We start from the raw sequence: 19326 nt of genomic DNA, 5'->3' as shown, positions 1-19326 counted from the left end.
ACAAGTGTAGAGAGAGCAGAGCACCACAGCAGCCTCTGCAGGAGGAGAGAGGGGGTCTCATGCTCTAGTACAAGGAAGAGAAGCTCTCTCGTGGCATGTACAAGGTGAAATCGATGCAGGATCGACCCTGTGCTCACACATGAGGGCTAGTGAAGACAGCAGCAGGAACGTAGCAGAAGAGGAGGCACAGGGCGCCCCGTTATTACCTATTGAACCCCAGTTCTCTGCAGACTGTCCAGCCATGTGAGGTCTCCCAGCCCTGGTGACACACAGTGTAATACCGCCCGCTGTTCACGCTGTAGACTTGAAGCAGCGAGCCGCCAGTCAGCAGCAGCACAGGATTCCGGTATTCTGGTAATGCAATGTTCATGCCTAGGATTAGATGCTCTGGAGGCAATAATTCTGCTTGGCCCAGCTCTGCGGCCCACAGCCACAGCAATCTGGTGACGAATATCAAGCATCACACTTCACTGACAGCAAAGGCAACAACGATCATTAAAGTGGAGCTTCTTGTATATATGATTCTTTTCAGTGACATGACATAATATACTGTAGTCACACCCAAAGCTGCATTCAAAATTCTGCAAATTTCCTGTTGCTCGTATCACTGCATATCCCTGCTGGTTCAGTGTCTACATAAAGTATGCTCAGCAGCAGGAGGTAATGCTGCACCTCCCACCACTGTCAAGCATAGCAGCTGCAGCCAGCATGAATGCAGCTTTAGATGTGAATGGAGAAGAGAGCACATGGTAACACACCACACTGTACACTGAACATGCAGAAAAGTCCTCAAACCCGTTCTCACCGCTGGCCAGGGTCCGATTGCTTGGCTGTCTGCTAGGCGGGCAGAGGTTGGCACCATCTGCATGGGAACAGTTTAACGAGGGAGCGCATGCCTCCAAATAGTCCGGACAGGCGCGCTGCACCGCAGGACGGTAGAAATACTGCACTGCGGGAAACGTCAGAGAGTGAGGGGTACATCACTGCAAACACAAGGACCTGCTCAGGCTCCCCATGTCCAGCTGAGGTGCATTGTGGGAAATAGGCGGTAATGAACGGGTAACGGATCGGTCAGTGGACAGGACCTGTGTAAAAACCTGTCAGCAAAAAGGAGAATGGATTTCAAGCAGCAGCCAGCAGAACTAGAAGTGCAGCTTTGAATGTGAATGGAGGAAAGAACTGTCATCTACCCCTTAGTAGAGTGGGGGGAGCGTGACAGCGCAGGATCCGGAGATGGAGCTCGACGCTCAGGGACTCAGATCTGTAGCATTTATAGTTCTGCCACCCAACTAAGAGACCCCTTATGTAAGTAACTGACCACCAGGTGGAGCCATACTATGTAAGTAACTGAAGACCAGGTGGAGCCATACTATGTAAGTAACTGACCACCAGGTGGAGCCATACTATGTAAGTAACTGAACACCAGGAGGAGCCATACTATGTAAGTAACTGAACACCAGGAGGAGCTATACTATGTAAGTAACTGAACACCAGGTGGAGCCATACTATGTAAGTAACTGAACACCAGGAGGAGCTATACTATGTAAGTAACTGACCACCAGGTGGAGCCATACTATGTAAGTAACTGAACATCAGGTGGAGCCATACTGTGTAAGTAACTGAACACCAGGTGGAGCCATACTCTGTAAGTAACTGAACACCAGGTGGAGCAATACTATGTAAGTAACTGAACACCAGGGGGCGCCATACTATGTAAGTAACTGACCACCAGGAGGAGCCATACTAAGTAAGTAACTGAACACCAGGGGGCGCCATACTATGTAAGTAACTGAACACCAGGTGGAGCCATACTATGTAAGTAACTGAACACCAGGTGGAGCCATACTATGTAAGTAACTAAACACCAGGTTGAGCCATACTATGTAAGTAACTGAACACCAGGTGGAGCCATACTATGTAAGTAACTGAACACCAGGAGGAGCTATACTATGTAAGTAACTGACCACCAGGTGGAGCCATACTATGTAAGTAACTGAACAGCAGGTGGAGCGATACTATGTAAGTAACTGAACACCAGGTGGAGCCATACTATGTAACTAACTGAACAGCAGGTGGAGCGATACTATGTCAGTAACTGAACACCAGGTGGAGCTATACTATGTAAGTAACTGAATACCAGGTGGAGCTATACTATGTAAGTATCTGAACACCAGGTGGAGCCATACTGTGTAAGTAACTGAACACCAGGTGGAGCCATACTATGTAAGTAACTGACCACCAGGTGGAGCCATACTATGTAAGTAACAGAACACCAGGTGGAGCCATATTATGTAAGTAACTGAACACCAAGTGGAGCCATACTATGTAAGAAACTGAACACCAGGTGGCGTCATACTATGTAAGTAACTGATCACCAGGTGGAGCCATACTATGTAAGTAACTGAACACCAGGTGGAGCCATACTATGTAAGTAACTGAACATCAGGTGGAGCCATACTGGGTAAGTAACTGAACACCAGGTGGAGCCATACTATGTAAGTAACTGAACATCAGGTGGAGCCATACTATGTAAGTAACTGAACACCAGGTGGAGCCATACTATGTAAGTAACTGACCACCAGGTGGAGCCATACTATGTAAGTAACTGAACATCAGGTGGAGCCATACTGGGTAAGTAACTGAACACCAGGTGGAGCCATACTATGTAAGTAACTGAACATCAGGTGGAGCCATACTAAGTAAGTAACTGAACACCAGGTGGAGCCATACTATGTAAGTAACTGACCACCAGGAGGAGCCATACTAAGTAAGTAACTGAACACCAGGGGGCGCCATACTATGTAAGTAACTGAACACCAGGTGGAGCCATACTATGTAAGTAACTGAACACCAGGTGGAGCCATACTATGTAAGTAACTAAACACCAGGTTGAGCCACACTATGTAAGTAACTGAACACCAGGTGGAGCCATACTATGTAAGTAACTGAACACCAGGAGGAGCTATACTATGTAAGTAACTGACCACCAGGTGGAGCCATACTATGTAAGTAACTGAACAGCAGGTGGAGCGATACTATGTAAGTAACTGAACACCAGGTGGAGCCATACTATGTAAGTAACTGAACACCAGGCGGAGCCATACTATGTAGGCAACTGAACACCAGGTGGCGCCATACTTTGTAAGTATCTGAACACCAGGTGGAGCCATACTATGTAGGCAACTGAACACCAGGTGGCGCCATACTTTGTCAGTAACTGAATACCAGGTGGAGCTATACTATGTAAGTATCTGAACACCAGGTGGAGCCATACTGTGTAAGTAACTGAACACCAGGTGGAGCCATACTATGTAAGTAACTGACCACCAGGTGGAGCCATACTATGTAAGTAACCGAACACCAGGTGGAGCTATATTATGTAAGTAACTGAACACCAAGTGGAGCCATACTATGTAAGAAACTGAACACCAGGTGGCGTCATACTATGTAAGTAACTGATCACCAGGTGGAGCCATACTATGTAAGTAACTGAACACCAGGTGGAGCCATACTATGTAAGTAACTGAACACCAGGTGGAGCCATACTATGTAAGTAACTGAACACCAGGGGGCGCCATACTATGTAAGTAACTGAACACCAGGGGGCGCCATACTATGTAAGTAACTGAACACCAGGGGGCGCCATACTATGTAAGTAACTGAACACCAGGGGGTGCCATACTATGTAAGTAACTGAACACCAGGTAGAGCCATACTATGTAATTAACTGAACACAAGGTGGAGCCATACTGTGTAAGTAACTGATCACCAGGTGGTGCCATACTATGTAAGTAACTGAACACCAGGGGGCGCCATACTATGTAAGTAACTGAACACCAGGGGTGCCATACTATGTAATTAACTGAACACAAGGTGGAGCCATACTGTGTAAGTAACTGATCACCAGGTGGAGCCATACTATGTAAGTAACTGATCACCAGGTGGAGCCATACTATGTAAGTAACTGAACACAAGGTGGAGCCATACTGTGTAAGTAACTGAACACCAGGGGGTGCCATACTATGTAAGTAACTGAACACCAGGTGGAGCCATACTATGTAAGTAACTAAACACCAGGGGGCGCCATACTATGTAAGTAACTGAACACCAGGTAGAGCCATACTGTGTAAGTAACTGACCACCAGGTGGAGCCATACTATGTAAGTAACTGAACACCAGGGGGAGCCATGCTATGTAAGTAACTGATCACCAGGTGGAGCCATACTATGTAAGTAACTGACCACCAGGTGGAGCCATATTATGTAAGTAACTGATCACCAGGTGGGGCTATACTATGTAAGTAACTGAACACCAGGTAGAGCCATACTATGTAAGTAACTGATCACCAGGTGGAGCCATACTATGTAAGTAACTGATCACCAGGTGGAGCCATACTATGTAAGTAACTGAGCACCAGGTGGAGCCATACTATGTAAGTAACTGAACACTAGGTGGAGCCATACTATGTAAGTTACTGAACACCAGGTGGAGCCATACTATGTAAGTAACTGAACACCAGGGGGCGCCATACTATGTAAGTAACTGAACACCAGGGGGTGCCATACTATGTAAGTAACTGAACACCAGGTAGAGCCATACTATGTATGTAAATGTTAAAACTGTTCACTTAATACATGTAAATGACAAACACTGTTCATTTTTATGTTGTTTGCAATAAGTAGAATAATTTAGTGGTGGGATAATCACTTTAGTGGGGGATTGACTGTACTTTTCGTACTTACAGATTAGAAGCACAGACAGAGATGCTGCTACAATGGACAGGACGATGGAGATGTGGATGAGGATTCTGGACATACGATGTATGGAGCACAGGGGCGATTTCTCCTCTGAACGGCACAAGGTCTCAGATCCAGAAACATCTATTCCAGAAGACAATAATGTGTTACCTGCTGTCACCAGGAGGGCTTGATAGCTAATGGATAGAGACTGGGCTCATGGCTTCTAGGGGAACATGCTCTACGCTCTCGTGTATCATCCATGGGCACACATGCACCTGGGTCAGGACCATTACAGGAAGATCATACTGCATACTCTGAACTTCCAACCCCCGTCCTTAGACCACTACTACTGCAGATTTCCTCTACCTTAATGGGCAGATCTAGCACTTGGCACAGGCTAAGGTCCTGTCAGGAATGGGCACTGCCAGCCAAATTAAAGATGGAGGCTTCTTATCATGTGCTGAACACTGGTTTAGTTGTCAATGAGCCACCTAAGTCCCAAATCTCCCACCAACCCCTGGTTAGCCCCGCGGTCCCCTCACTCTGCAGCTCAGTGACTGTTGAGATGATGACGGCAGCCTCATCCACTGGCTGTACAGCATAGGCCTCCACTGTGGTTTCTTCTCCGGTACCTAAGGGGGACACATCCTGAAAACATGAAGAAGGAGAAGACAACGGTGTCAAGATGTGAACGGAATAAAATTCATTGCAAAGTTTTTCAAAAACTTCAGTTTCCAACAAATCCAAAGTTTTTTGGGTTCATTCCACATAAATCCATAAAAATGATATCTGCCATTTTACACATCAAAATACACAGCTAAGAAGATAACGAAGGAAGATCACATGACCCTGTCCAGGTGGCCTTGTCCATAATGCCTTGCAGTCAGCCTCATCTAATCGTAAGGGACAATAGCTGTGATGATAGTGGACACGTCATAGGCCAGGCATGCTCAACCTGCGGCCCTCCAGCTCTTGTTCAAAACTACAACTCCTAGCATGCCTGAACAGCCTACAGCTATCAGCCTACAGCAGGGCATTGTGGGAGTTGTAGTTTTACAACAGCTGGAGGGCCGCAGGTTCAGCATGCCTGTCATAGGCAATATACAAAATCCCAAGCAGGATCTGCTGGTACAGTCACTGCATACATTCATTACATCCTGCATTATACTCCAGAGCTGCACTCACTATTCTGCTGGTGCAGTCACTGTGTACATACATTACTTATCCTGTACTGATCCTGAGTTACATCCTGTATTATACTCCAGAGCTGCACTCACTATTCTGCTGGTGCAGTCACTGTGTACATACATTACTTATCCTGTACTGATCCTGAGTTACATCCTGTATTATACTCCAGAGCTGCACTCACTATTCTGCTGGTGGAGTCACTGTGTACATCCATTACTTATCCTGTACTGATCCTGAATTACATCCTGTATTATACTCCAGAGCTGAACTCACAATTCTGCTGGCGTAGTCACTGTGTACATACATTACTTATCCTGTACTGATCCTGAGTTACGTCCTGTATTATACTCCAGAGCTGCACTCACTTTTCTGCTGGTGCAGTCACTGTGTACATACATTACTTATCCTGTACTGATCCTGAGTTACATCCTGAATTATACTCCAGAGCTGCATTTACTATTCTGCTGGTGCAGTTACTGTGTACATACATTACTTATCCTGTACTGATCCTGAGTTACATCCTGTATTATACTCCAGAGCTGCACTCACTATTCTGCTGGTGCAGTCACTGTGTACATACATTACTTATCCTGTACTGATCCTGAGTTACACCCTGTATTATACTCCAGAGCTGCACTCACTATTCTGCTGGTGCAGTCATTGTGTACATACATTACTTATCCTGTACTGATCCTGAGTTACATCCTGTATTATACTCCAGAGCTGCACTCACTATTCTGCTGGTGCAGTCACTGTGTACATACATTACTTATCCTGTACTGATCCTGAGTTACACCCTGTATTATACTCCAGAGCTGCACTCACTATTCTGCTGGTGCAGTCATTGTGTACATACATTACATTACTTATCCTGTACTGATCCTGAGTTACATCCTGTATTATACTCCAGAGCTGCACTCACTATTCTGCTGGTGCAGTCACTGTGTACATACATCACTTATCCTGTACTGATCCTGAGTTACATCCTGTATTATACTCCAGAGCTGCACTCACTATTCTGCCGGTGCAGTCACTGTGTACATACATTACTTATCCTGTACTGATCCTGAGTTACACCCTGTATTATAGTCCAGAGCTGCACTCACTATTCTGCTGGTGCAGTCATTGTGTACATACATTACTTATCCTGTACTGATCCTGAGTTACATCCTGTATTATACTCCAGAGCTGCACTCACTATTCTGCTGGTGGCAGTCACTGTGTACATACATTACTTATCCTGTACTGATCCTGAGTTACATCCTGTATTATACTCCAGAGCTGCACTCACTATTCTGCTGGTGCAGTCACTGTGTACATACATTACTTATCCTGTACTGATCCTGAGTTACATCCTGTATTATACTCCAGAGCTGCACTCACTATTCTGCTGGTGCAGTCACTGTGTACATACATTACTTATCCTGTACTGATCCTGAGTTACATCCCTGTATTATACTCCAGAGCTGCACTCACTATTCTGCTGGTGCAGTCACTGTGTACATACATTACATACTTATCCTGTACTGATCCTGAGTTACATCCTGTATTATACTCCAGAGCTGCACTCACTATTCTGCTGGTGCAGTCACTGCTGTACATACATCACTTATCCTGTACTGATCCTGAGTTACATCCTGTATTATACTCCAGAGCTGCACTCACTATTCTGCTGGTGCAGTCACTGTGTACATACATTACTTATCTGTACTGATCCTGAGTTACATCCTGTATTATACTCCAGAGCTGCACTCACTATTCTGCTGGTGCAGTCACTGTGTACATACATTACTTATCCTGTACTGATCCTGAGTTACATCCTGTATTATACTCCAGAGCTGCACTCACTATTCTGCTGGTGCAGTCACTGTGTACATACATTACTTATCCTGTACTGATCCTGAGTTACATCCTGTATTATACTCCAGAGCTGCACTCACTATTCTGCTGGTGCAGTCATTGTGTACATACATTACTTATCCTGTACTGATCCTGAGTTACATCCTGTATTATACTCCAGAGCTGCACTCACTATTCTGCTGGTGCAGTCACTGTGTACATACATTACTTATCCTGTACTGATCCTGAGTTACATCCTGTATTATACTCCAGAGCTGCACTCACTATTCTGCTGGTGCAGTCACTGTGTACATACATTACTTATCCTGTACTGATCCCTGAGTTACATCCTGTATTATACTCCAGAGCTGCACTCACTATTCTGCTGGTGCAGTCACTGTGTACATACATTACTTATCCTGTACTGATCCCTGAGTTACATCCTGTATTATACTCCAGAGCTGCACTCACTATTCTGCTGGTGCAGTCACTGTGTACATACATTACTTATCCTGTACTGATCCCTGAGTTACATCCTGTATTATACTCCAGAGCTGCACTCACTATTCTGCTGGTGCAGTCACTGTGTACATACATTACTTATCCTGTACTGATCCTGAGTTACATCCTGTATTATACTCCAGAGCTGCACTCACTATTCTGCTGGTGCAGTCACTGTGTACATACATTACTTATCCTGTACTGATCCTGAGTTACATCCTGTATTATACTCCAGAGCTGCACTCACTATTCTGCTGGTGCAGTCACTGTGTACATACATTACTTATCCTGTACTGATCCTGAGTTACATCCTGTATTATACTCCAGAGCTGCACTCACTATTCTGCTGGTGCAGTCACTGTGTACATACATTACTTATCCTGTACTGATCCTGAGTTACACCCTGTATTATACTCCAGAGCTGCACTCACTATTCTGCTGGTGCAGTCACTGTGTACATACATTACTTATCCTGTACTGATCCTGAGTTACACCCTGTATTATACTCCAGAGCTGCACTCACTATTCTGCTGGTGCAGTCACTGTGTACATACATTACTTATCCTGTACTGATCCTGAGTTACATCCATGTATTATAGCTCCAGAGCTGCACTCACTATTCTGCTGGTGCAGTCACTGTGTACATACATTACTTATCCTGTACTGATCCTGAGTTACATCCTGTATTATACTCCAGAGCTGCACTCACTATTCTGCCTGGTGCAGTCACTGTGTACATACATTACTTATCCTGTACTGATCCTGAGTTCACATCCTGTATTATACTCCAGAGCTGCACTCACTATTCTGCTGGTGCAGTCACTGTGTACATACATTACTTATCCTGTACTGATCCTGAGTTACATCCTGTATTATACTCCAGAGCTGCACTCACTATTCTGCTGGTGCAGTCACTGTGTACATACATTACTTATCCTGTACTGATCCTGAGTTACACCCTGTATTATACTCCAGAGCTGCACTCACTATTCTGCTGGTGCAGTCATTGTGTACATACATTACTTATCCTGTACTGATCCTGAGTTACATCCTGTATTATAGTCCAGAGCTGCACTCACTATTCTGCTGGTGCAGTCACTGTGTACATACATCACTTATCCTGTACTGATCCTGAGTTACATCCTGTATTATACTCCAGAGCTGCACTCACTATTCTGCTGGTGCAGTCACTGTGTACATACATTACTTATCTTGTACTGATCCTGAGTTACACCCTGTATTATAGTCCAGAGCTGCACTCACTATTCTGCTGGTGCAGTCATTGTGTACATACATTACATTACTTATCCTGTACTGATCCTGAGTTACATCCTGTATTATACTCCAGAGCTGCACTCACTATTCTGCTGGTGCAGTCACTGTGTACATACATTACTTATCCTGTACTGATCCTGAGTCACATCCTGTATTATACTCCAGAGCTGCACTCGCTGTTCTGCTGGTGCAGTCATTGTGTACATACATTACTTATCCTGTACTGATCCTGAGTTACATCCTGTATTATACTCCAGAGCTGCACTCACTATTCTGCTGGTGCAGTCATTGTGTACATACATTACTTATCCTGTACTGATCCCTGAGTTACATCCTGTATTATACTCCAGAGCTGCACTCACTATTCTGCTGGTGCAGTCACTGTGTACATACATTACTTATCCTGTACTGATCCTGAGTTACATCCTGTATTATACTCCAGAGCTGCACTCACTATTCTGCTGGTGCAGTCACTGTGTACATACATTACTTATCCTGTACTGATCCTGAGTTACATCCTGTATTATACTCCAGAGCTGCACTCACTATTCTGCTGGTGCAGTCACTGTGTACATACATTACTTATCCTGTACTGATCCTGAGTCACATCCTGTATTATACTCCAGAGCTGCACTCACTATTCTGCTGGTGCAGTCACTGTGTACATACATTACTTATCCTGTACTGATCCTGATTTACACCCTGTATTATACTCCAGAGCTGCACTCACTATTCTGCTGGTGCAGTCACTGTGTACATACATTACTTATCGTGTACTGATCCTGAGTTACATCCTGTATTATACTCCAGAGCTGCACTCACTATTCTGCTGGTGCAGTCACTGTGTACATACATTACTTATCCTGTACTGATCCTGAGTTACATCCCTGTATTATACTCCAGAGCTGCACTCACTATTCTGCTGGTGCAGTCACTGTGTACATACATTACATTACTTATCCTGTACTGATCCTGAGTTACATCCTGTATTATAGTCCAGAGCTGCACTCACTATTCTGCTGGTGCAGTCACTGTGTACATACATCACTTATCCTGTACTGATCCTGAGTTACATCCTGTATTATACTCCAGAGCTGCACTCACTATTCTGCCTGGTGCAGTCACTGTGTACATACATTACTTATCCTGTACTGATCCTGAGTTACATCCCTGTATTATAGTCCAGAGCTGCACTCACTATTCTGCTGGTGCAGTCATCTGTGTACATACATACATTACTTATCCTGTACTGATCCTGAGTTACATCCCTGTATTATACTCCAGAGCTGCACTCACTATTCTGCTGGTGCAGTCACTGTGTAACATACATTACTTATCCTGTACTGATCCTGAGTCACATCCTGTATTATACTCCAGAGCTGCACTCGCTGTTCTGCTGGTGCAGTCATTGTGTACATACATTACTTATCCTGTACTGATCCTGAGTTACATCCTGTATTATACTCCAGAGCTGCACTCACTATTCTGCTGGTGCAGTCACTGTGTACATACATTACTTATCCTGTACTGATCCTGAGTTACATCCTGTATTATACTCCAGAGCTGCACTCACTATTCTGCTGGTGCAGTCACTGTGTACATACATTACTTATCCTGTACTGATCCTGAGTTACATCCTGTATTATACTCCAGAGCTGCACTCACTATTCTGCTGGTGCAGTCACTTGTGTACATACATACTTATCCTGTACTGATCCTGAGTTACATCCTGTATTATACTCCAGAGCTGCAGCTCACTATTCTGCTGGTGCAGTCACTGTTACATACATTACTTATCCTGTACTGATCCTGAGTTACATCCTGTATTATACTCCAGAGCTGCACTCACTATTCTGCTGGTGCAGTCACTATGTACATACATTACTATCCTGTACTGATCCTGAGTTACATCCTGTATTATACTCAGAGCTGCACTCACTATTCTGCTGGTGCAGTCACTGTGTAACATACATTACTTATCCTGTACTGATCCTGAGTTACATCCTGTATTATACTCCAGAGCTGCACTCACTATTCTGCTGGTGCAGTCACTGTGTACATACATTACTTATCCTGTACTGACCCTGAGTTACATCCTGTATTATACTCCAGAGCTGCACTCACTATTCTGCTGGTGCAGTCACTGTGTACATACATTACTTATCCTGTACTGACCCTGAGTTACATCCTGTATTATACTCCAGAGCTGCACTCACTATTCTGCTGGTGCAGTCACTGTGTACATACATTACTTATCCTGTACTGACCCTGAGTTACATCCTGTATTATACTCCAGAGCTGCACTCACTATTCTGCTGGTGCAGTCACTGTGTACATACATTACTTATCCTGTACTGATCCCTGAGTTACATCCCTGTATTATACTCCAGAGCTGCACTCACTATTCTGCTGGTGCAGTCACTGTGTACATACATTACTTATCCTGTACTGACCCTGAGTTACATCCTGTATTATACTCCAGAGCTGCACTCACTATTATGCTGGTGCAGTCACTATGTACATACATTACTTATCCTGTACTGACCCTGAGTTACATCCTGTATTATACTCCAGAGCTGCACTCACTATTCTGCTGGTGCAGTCACTGTGTACATACATTACTTATCCTGTACTGATCCCTGAGTTACATCCTGTATTATACTCCAGAGCTGCACTCACTATTCTGCTGGTGCAGTCACTGATGTACATACATTACTTATCCTGTACTGATCCATGAGTTACATCCTGTATTATACTCCAGAGCTGCACTCACTATTCTGCTGGTGCAGTCACTGTGTACATACATTACTTATCCTGTACTGATCCTGAGTTACATCCTGTATTATACTCCAGAGCTGCACTCACTATTCTGCTGGTGCAGTCACTGTGTACATACATTACTTATCCTGTACTGATCCTGAGTTACATCCTGCATTATACTCCAGAGCTGCACTCACTATTCTGCTGGTGCAGTCACTGTGTACATACATCACTTATCCTGTACTGATCCTGAGTTACATCCTGTATTATACTCCAGAGCTGCACTCACTATTCTGCTGGTGCAGTCACTGTGTACATACATTACTTATCCTGTACTGATCCAGAGTTACATCCTGTATTATACTCCAGAGCTGCACTCACTATTCTGCTGGTGCAGTCACTGTGTACATACATTACTTATCCTGTACTTATCCTGAGTTACATCCTGTATTATACTCCAGAGCTGCACTCACCATTCTGCTGGTGCAGTCACTGTGTACATACATTACTTATCCTGTACTGACCCTGAGTTACATCCTGCATTATACTCCAGAGCTGCACTCACTATTCTGCTGGTGCAGTCACTGTGTACATACATCACTTATCCTGTACTGATCCTGAGTTACATCCTGTATTATACTCCAGAGCTGCACTCACTATTCTGCTGGTGCAGTCACTGTGTACATACATTACTTATCCTGTACTGATCCTGAGTTACATCCTGTATTATACTCCAGAGCTGCATTCACTATTCTGCTGGTGCAGTCACTGTGTACATACATTACTTATCCTGTACTGATCCTGAGTTACATCCTGTATTATACTCCAGAGCTGCACTCACTATTCTGCTGGTGCAGCCACTGTGTACATACATTACTTATCCTGTACTGATCCTGAGTTACATCCTGTATTATACTCCAGAGCTGCACTCACTATTCTGCTGGTACAGTCACTGTGTACATACACTACATTACTTATCAGGTACTGAACATTTTTTATTCCATAGTAAAAGATTAGACAGTATTAGAAAATCCACATTACAGTTTTTTTCAGCTTCTCTTTTTGGTAACTAAAAGGTTTTTCCTGTTTTTCTGGCTTGTTTATGAATACTGTTAACAGGCATTTTTTTCAGACATTTTTAGCTTTCACAGAGACGTCTAAGTGACCAAATAACACAATGCTGCTCACATGCTGCACAATAAAACAGCAGAAAAAAAGCTTTGTGCTAAATTTCATAATTCACATTAGACTTTAGCAATACATCCGGCTAGATGAAAAAAAACAGGAAAAAAAATCTGAAAAAAGCAGCGTGAAAAATATATAAAAAAATACCGCGGGGGAGTTATCGGGACAGTTTTCTAGTAGTGAAAACAAGTAAAAAATGACTGCGCCATCTGCAAATATTTTTGTCTTAGCCAATGATTGCTCTGTATACCTCTGAGGCCAGGGATTGGCTGCAGCAGTGCACATGACATCGAAGGGCAGTTCACGGCAAACTGCGCGCGTTTGTGACTACACGGTACCGGTTTTATGGCACACACCACTATATATATGAGCGGATTTATATAGAACCATCTGTAAGTGTGTCAGAACTGCGACAAAACTGCAGCATGTGAACAGTCTGACGGTTACAGGTCTAACCACTAGCGCTACAGATTTGCCCCATACAACCCGTCTCCATGCGGTCGCCATGCCTCTCGTGCGCCCTCGGCCAGCCCTCAGTATATTCGGCGCACTCACCTGAGTTCTGTTGTCTTCTGGGAAAATATCAAATACAGAGATTCTTTTTGATACCTAAAAAATATCAAAAATATGAGGTTTACGTCGCTGTGTGACTGATACAACTGCACCGTCCCCTGCACACGCCGTAGGTATTTTGCATCCGCATTTTTTGCGGACTCATTGACTTCAATGGGTCTGTTTTGCAGCCAAGTATAGGACTGGTTCTATCTTTTTGCAGAACCGATATACGAATGCAGAAAACCTCACAGATCACCCAGAATGCGGACCGCGGACCCAAGTACGCGGACAGCACACAGACACGGTCGTGTGCATGAGGCCTAATAGATTTTCCAACACAGAATCTTTTTTTCTGACACAACTTTGTGAAAAAATTGTGTCAGATATGTAAGGACATGACACTGGTGCATCTGTATGTAACGTTGAGCTGTTAGTCCCCGGCCGGGGGCAGGGAGACTTGGCGCTCACCGAAAAGACTCAGCATTGTATGGAGATTCATGCCTCATGGGAAAAAAACTATGCCATACCTACCATAGAGGCAGACCACACATCTACTGGGACCTTGGGGGGAGCTGAACTCCTTCTTCTGCTCCAGACAAAATCACTACATTTTCCATCATCTGCCACTAGGGGGAGCTCAGTGCAAAGAGATTATTTACAGCTTTCTTCGATAGTAAGTGTATACCTTCCTATGCACTGAGCTCCCCCTAGTGGTGGCTGCAGACAGACAGGTTTACAATATACTGTAGGAAGGGAAGCAGCACATTTATCAGTGTATTGATGCCACTTCTCTGGTGTAAATGCATTGAGAAACTGAGACGGAGGGTAACTTTTCTTTAATTAAAAATCGTAAATTCATCAGAAATCTGGAGAACTGCACTTTGCATTTAATGTTGCCTGGAAGGATTCAATACATGTATACTGGGAAACTGGGAGGAGCAGAAGAGGAAGGACATGCGTTAGCCAGTGGGGCCAGTTTGTGTTGCTTCCTCCCAGATCGCCACTGAGCAGACAGAAGGGGAGCAGGGTGAAGCACCTGAGACCGTGTTCACATGGGTGGCAAGTCCCAATATACTGGGCAGGGACCGGGTGGTGCGGGCGCTCTCTAGTGACATGCTCCTGCCTCAGGGTGCCATGACAGCCCTTATTCCTGCGGGCAATAACTGCCTCTGCTGGGACCCCTATAGTTGTAGCAATGTCTACAATACATCTCACAGCAGAAGGTTTGTTACAATCCTTTCAATCCAGAGGGGAAAAAAAGCCGTCTGGTTTGAGATCTGCATTTATACAAGCAGGCAAATAACACGAGTTTGTGAGCGTTCGCGTGTTTGAGTTCAAGCGTGTGTTTGTATTAAGTGTGTGACTTCAGATTCAGGGACTTTAGGAGGGGACCACAGTAAGTTATATACTTATCACTGCACTGTATTGTATTTTTTCTCTTTTCTTACATAATCCTCACTTAGTATTTGCTCCATTACTGACAGCGCCGTCCAGCGCTCGTCTTGTCCGATGTCTGCAGTCCTGGAGCAGCCGCTTGAGGGTGCATATCTTTGTTCAAAATGTGAGCAATTTGCCCATTTGGAATCGCACATCGAGTATCTAAACAGGCGAGTTTCTACACTGAGAAGCGTTTTGTAAAAGAGTTTGCTGCTCACTGAGCAAGCGCTCTATGGGGTAGATGAGGGGGAGGGTGGTAGCGCTCTATGGGGTAGATGAGGGTGAGGGTGGTAGCGCTCTATGGGGTAGATGAGGGGGAGAGTGGTAGCGCTCTATGGGGTAGATGAGGGGGAGGGTGGTAGCGCTCTATGGGGTAGATGAGGGGGAGGGTGGTAGCGCTCTATGGGGTAGATGAGGGGGAGGGTGGTAGCGCTCTATGGGGTAGATGAGGGGGAGGGTGGTAGCGCTCTATGGGGTAGATGAGGGGGAGAGTGGTAGCACTCTATGGGTAGATGAGGGGGAGGGTGGTAGCGCTCTATGGGGTAGATGAGGGGGAGAGTGGTAGCGCTCTATGGGGTAGATGAGGGGGAGGGTGGTAGCGCTCTATGGGGTAGATGAGGGGGAGAGTGGTAGCACTCTATGGGGTAGATGAGGGGGAGGGTGGTAGCGCTCTATGGGGTAGATGAGGGGGAGAGTGGTAGCGCTCTATGGGGTAGATGAGGGGGAGGGTGGTAGCGCTCTATGGGGTAGATGAGGGGGAGGGTGGTAGCGAGGAGAATCAGGAAAGTGAGGAAGCTAGCTGGGTAACAGTTAGAAAGGGGGGTAGAGGGACGAGTGCCGGGAGGCTAGCCTTGATCTGACACAAGGTTGGCAGGTTGGCGGGATGTCAGTCCAGGGACGGCACTGCTGCAGCCGGACACTTCCTCTGCCAGTCAGGGGGGGTGTCAGCTCCAGTAAGCAGGGGACCAGGAGAACAGGCCAGACAGGTGTTGGTAGTGGGAGACTCCATTATTAGGGCTACAGATAGGGCAATCTGTCACAAAGACCGGGATCGTCAAACGGTGTTGTCTTCCTGGCGCTCGAGTTCGACACATCGCGGATCAGGTTGACAGATTACTGGGAGGGGCTGGAGAAGATCCAGTGGTCATGGTCCATATCGGAACCAATGACAAAGTTAGAGGTAGGTGAAGCGTCCTTAAAAATGATTTTAGGGATTTAGGTCACAAGCTGAGGGCAAGGACCTCAAAGGTAGTGTTTTCCGAAATACTGCCTGTACCACGAGCCACACAGGAAAGGCAGCGGGAGATTAGGGAGAGTTAATAAGTGGCTCCAGAACTGGTGCAGGAAGGAGGGGTTTGGGTTCCTGGAGAACTGGGCGACTTCTCTATCGGCTACAGGCTCTATCGTAGGGACGGGCTGCACCTCAATGGGGAAGGGGCAGCTGTGCTGGGAAGAAAGATGGCTAGAAGGTCGGAGGAGTTTAAACTAGGGACTGGGGGGGAGGGGAACTACGTTATAGGAGGGGAAGATAGTGCAGATAGAGACCGGGGGCGAGGTAGTGGAAGGGGGGAGGAATAGAAGGAGGGACTAGAACAGCTCAGAAGGAAAGGTGTAGAGTAAAAAATATACATAAACCTCCTAAATGTATACAATTGTCATTCAAGAGATTGTTTCTACAGGGAGGAACAAAAATACCAAACTTCAAAAAAGCTAAATTTAGCCAACTAAGAGAGGCCATAGGCCGAACTAACTGGGACAAAGTCCTCAAAAATAAGAAAACAGCCACAAAATGGGATATCTTTAAAAGCATCCTAAAATCTCATTGTGAGAGGTACATACTGTATGGGAATAAAGGGTTAAGAAACAAGAAGAAACCAATGTGGATAAACAGAACTGTAAATACAGCAATAAATGACAAAAAGAAAGCATTTACATCACTAAGGGTACTTTCACACTCGCGTTGTTGGATTCCGGCAATCTGTATGCCAACCGATACCATTTGTAGACGGATCTGGATGCGGATCCGTCTTGCAAATGCATTGCAATACTGGATCCGTCTCTCTGGCTGTCATCCAGAAAAACAGATCCAGTATTTATCTTTTTCACGTTTTTAAAGGTCTGGTCATGCACAGACCGCAAACCGGATCCGTTTTTCTGGAACACTTGGGGCCGGATCCGGCATTATTGCATTTCAATGGAAATAATGCAAGTGTTTCAGAATTTTTGATGGAGAAAATACCGCAGCATGCTGCAGTATTTTCTCTGTCCACAAACCGTACAGTGACTGAACTGAAGACATTCTGATGCATCCTGAATGGATTGCTCTCCATTCAGAATGCATTAGGATAAAACTAGGAACTTAATACAGGAAAAGTTTAACGCAAGTGTGAAAGTACCCTAAAACGGGAGGGCAGCTAGGAAGCACTGAAAAATAGAATACATAAAAAACATATAAAAGAAGCCAAACTAGAGACCAAGAGATTAATTGCCAGAGAGAGCAAAACTAACCCTAAAATCTTCTACAATTATATAAATGGTAAAAAGTATAAATCTGAAGGTGTCGGCCTCTACAGAGTAATGAGGGGAGATGAGGAGAAAGAAAAGCTATTCAATATTTTTTTCTCCACTGTATTCACTGAAGAAAATAAACTGAAATGCAGAATGTAAAAGTTAATTTCCCATTAAAAGTGTCCTGTCTGACCCAGGAAGAAGTACAGCGGCGTCTTAAAAAGATTAAAATAGACAAATCGCCAGGACCAGATGGAACACACCCCTGTATCCTAAGAGAATTAAGTAATGTCATAGCCAGACCCTTATTTCTGATATTTAAGGACTCTATACTGACAGGGAATGTCCCACAGGATTGGCGCATGGCAAATGTGGTGCCAATATTCAAAAAGGGTCCAAAAATAGAGCCCGGAAACTATAGGCCGGTAAGTGTAACATCTGTTGTGGGTAAACTGCTTGAAGGTTTTCTGAGGGATGCTATGTTAGAGCATCTTAACGGAAATAAGCAAATAACGCCATATCAGCACGGCTTCGTGAGGGATCGGTCATGTCAGACTAATTTAATCAGTTTCTATGAGGAGGTAAGTTCTAGACTTGACCGCGGCGAATCAATGGATGTCGTGTATCTGGACTTCTCCAAAGCATTTGACACTGAACCACATAAAAGGTTAGTATATAAAATGAGAATGCTCAGACTGGGAGAAAACATCTGTATGCGGGTAAGTAACTGGCTGAGGGATAGAAAACAGAGGGTGGGTATTAAGGGTACACACTCAGATTGGGTCACTGTCACTAGTGGGGTACCTCAGGGGTCAGTACTGGAGGGGTCTCTGTCACTAGTGGGGTACCTCAGGGGTCAGTACTGGAGGGGTCACTGTCACTAGTGGGGTACCTCAGGGGTCAGTACTGGAGGGGTCACTGTGACTAGTGGGGTACCTCAGGGGTCAGTACTGGAGGGGTCACTGTGACTAGTGGGGTACCTCAGGGGTCAGTATTGGAGGGGTCACTGTCACTAGTGGGGTACCTCAGGGGTCAGTACTGGAGGGGTCACTGTCACTAGTGGGGTACCTCAGGGGTCAGTACTGGAGGGGTCACTGTCACTAGTGGGGTACCTCAGGGGTCAGTACTGGAGGAGTCACTGTCACTAGTGTGGTACCTCAGGGGTCAGTACTGGAGGGGTCACTGTCACTAGTGGGGTACCTCAGGGGTCAGTACTGGAGGGGTCACTGTCACTAGTGGAGTACCTCAGGGGTCAGAACTGGAGAGGTCACTGTCACTAAGGGGGTACCTCAGGGGTCAGTACTGGAGGGGTCACTGTCACTAGTGGGGTACCTCAGGG

At 45.2% G+C, this 19326-nt stretch overlaps 1 protein-coding gene across 1 annotated transcript in view; it reads right to left on the bottom strand.

Annotated features, from left to right (window-relative positions):
• LOC122924050 (transmembrane protease serine 3-like) overlaps positions 1-14096 on the bottom strand; it is a gene marked incomplete at its 5' end in the record, with an annotated part of 37844 nt that extends 23748 nt beyond the window's left edge. Inside the window, 5 exons of the mRNA XM_044274965.1 lie at positions 207-351; positions 806-949; positions 4743-4880; positions 5282-5387; positions 14043-14096. Coding sequence (XP_044130900.1) covers positions 207-351; positions 806-949; positions 4743-4880; positions 5282-5387; positions 14043-14096 — 587 coding nt within the window. The remainder of the gene's footprint in view (positions 1-206; positions 352-805; positions 950-4742; positions 4881-5281; positions 5388-14042) is intronic.
• Between the last annotated feature and the right edge of the window lie 5230 nt (positions 14097-19326).

Source organism: Bufo gargarizans, unplaced genomic scaffold (genome assembly GCF_014858855.1).
Source record: "Bufo gargarizans isolate SCDJY-AF-19 unplaced genomic scaffold, ASM1485885v1 original_scaffold_2179_pilon, whole genome shotgun sequence".
NCBI lineage: Eukaryota > Metazoa > Chordata > Amphibia > Anura > Bufonidae > Bufo > Bufo gargarizans.
Note: the sequence above shows the minus strand (reverse complement) of the source record. Positions and strands in the feature narration are given on the sequence as shown.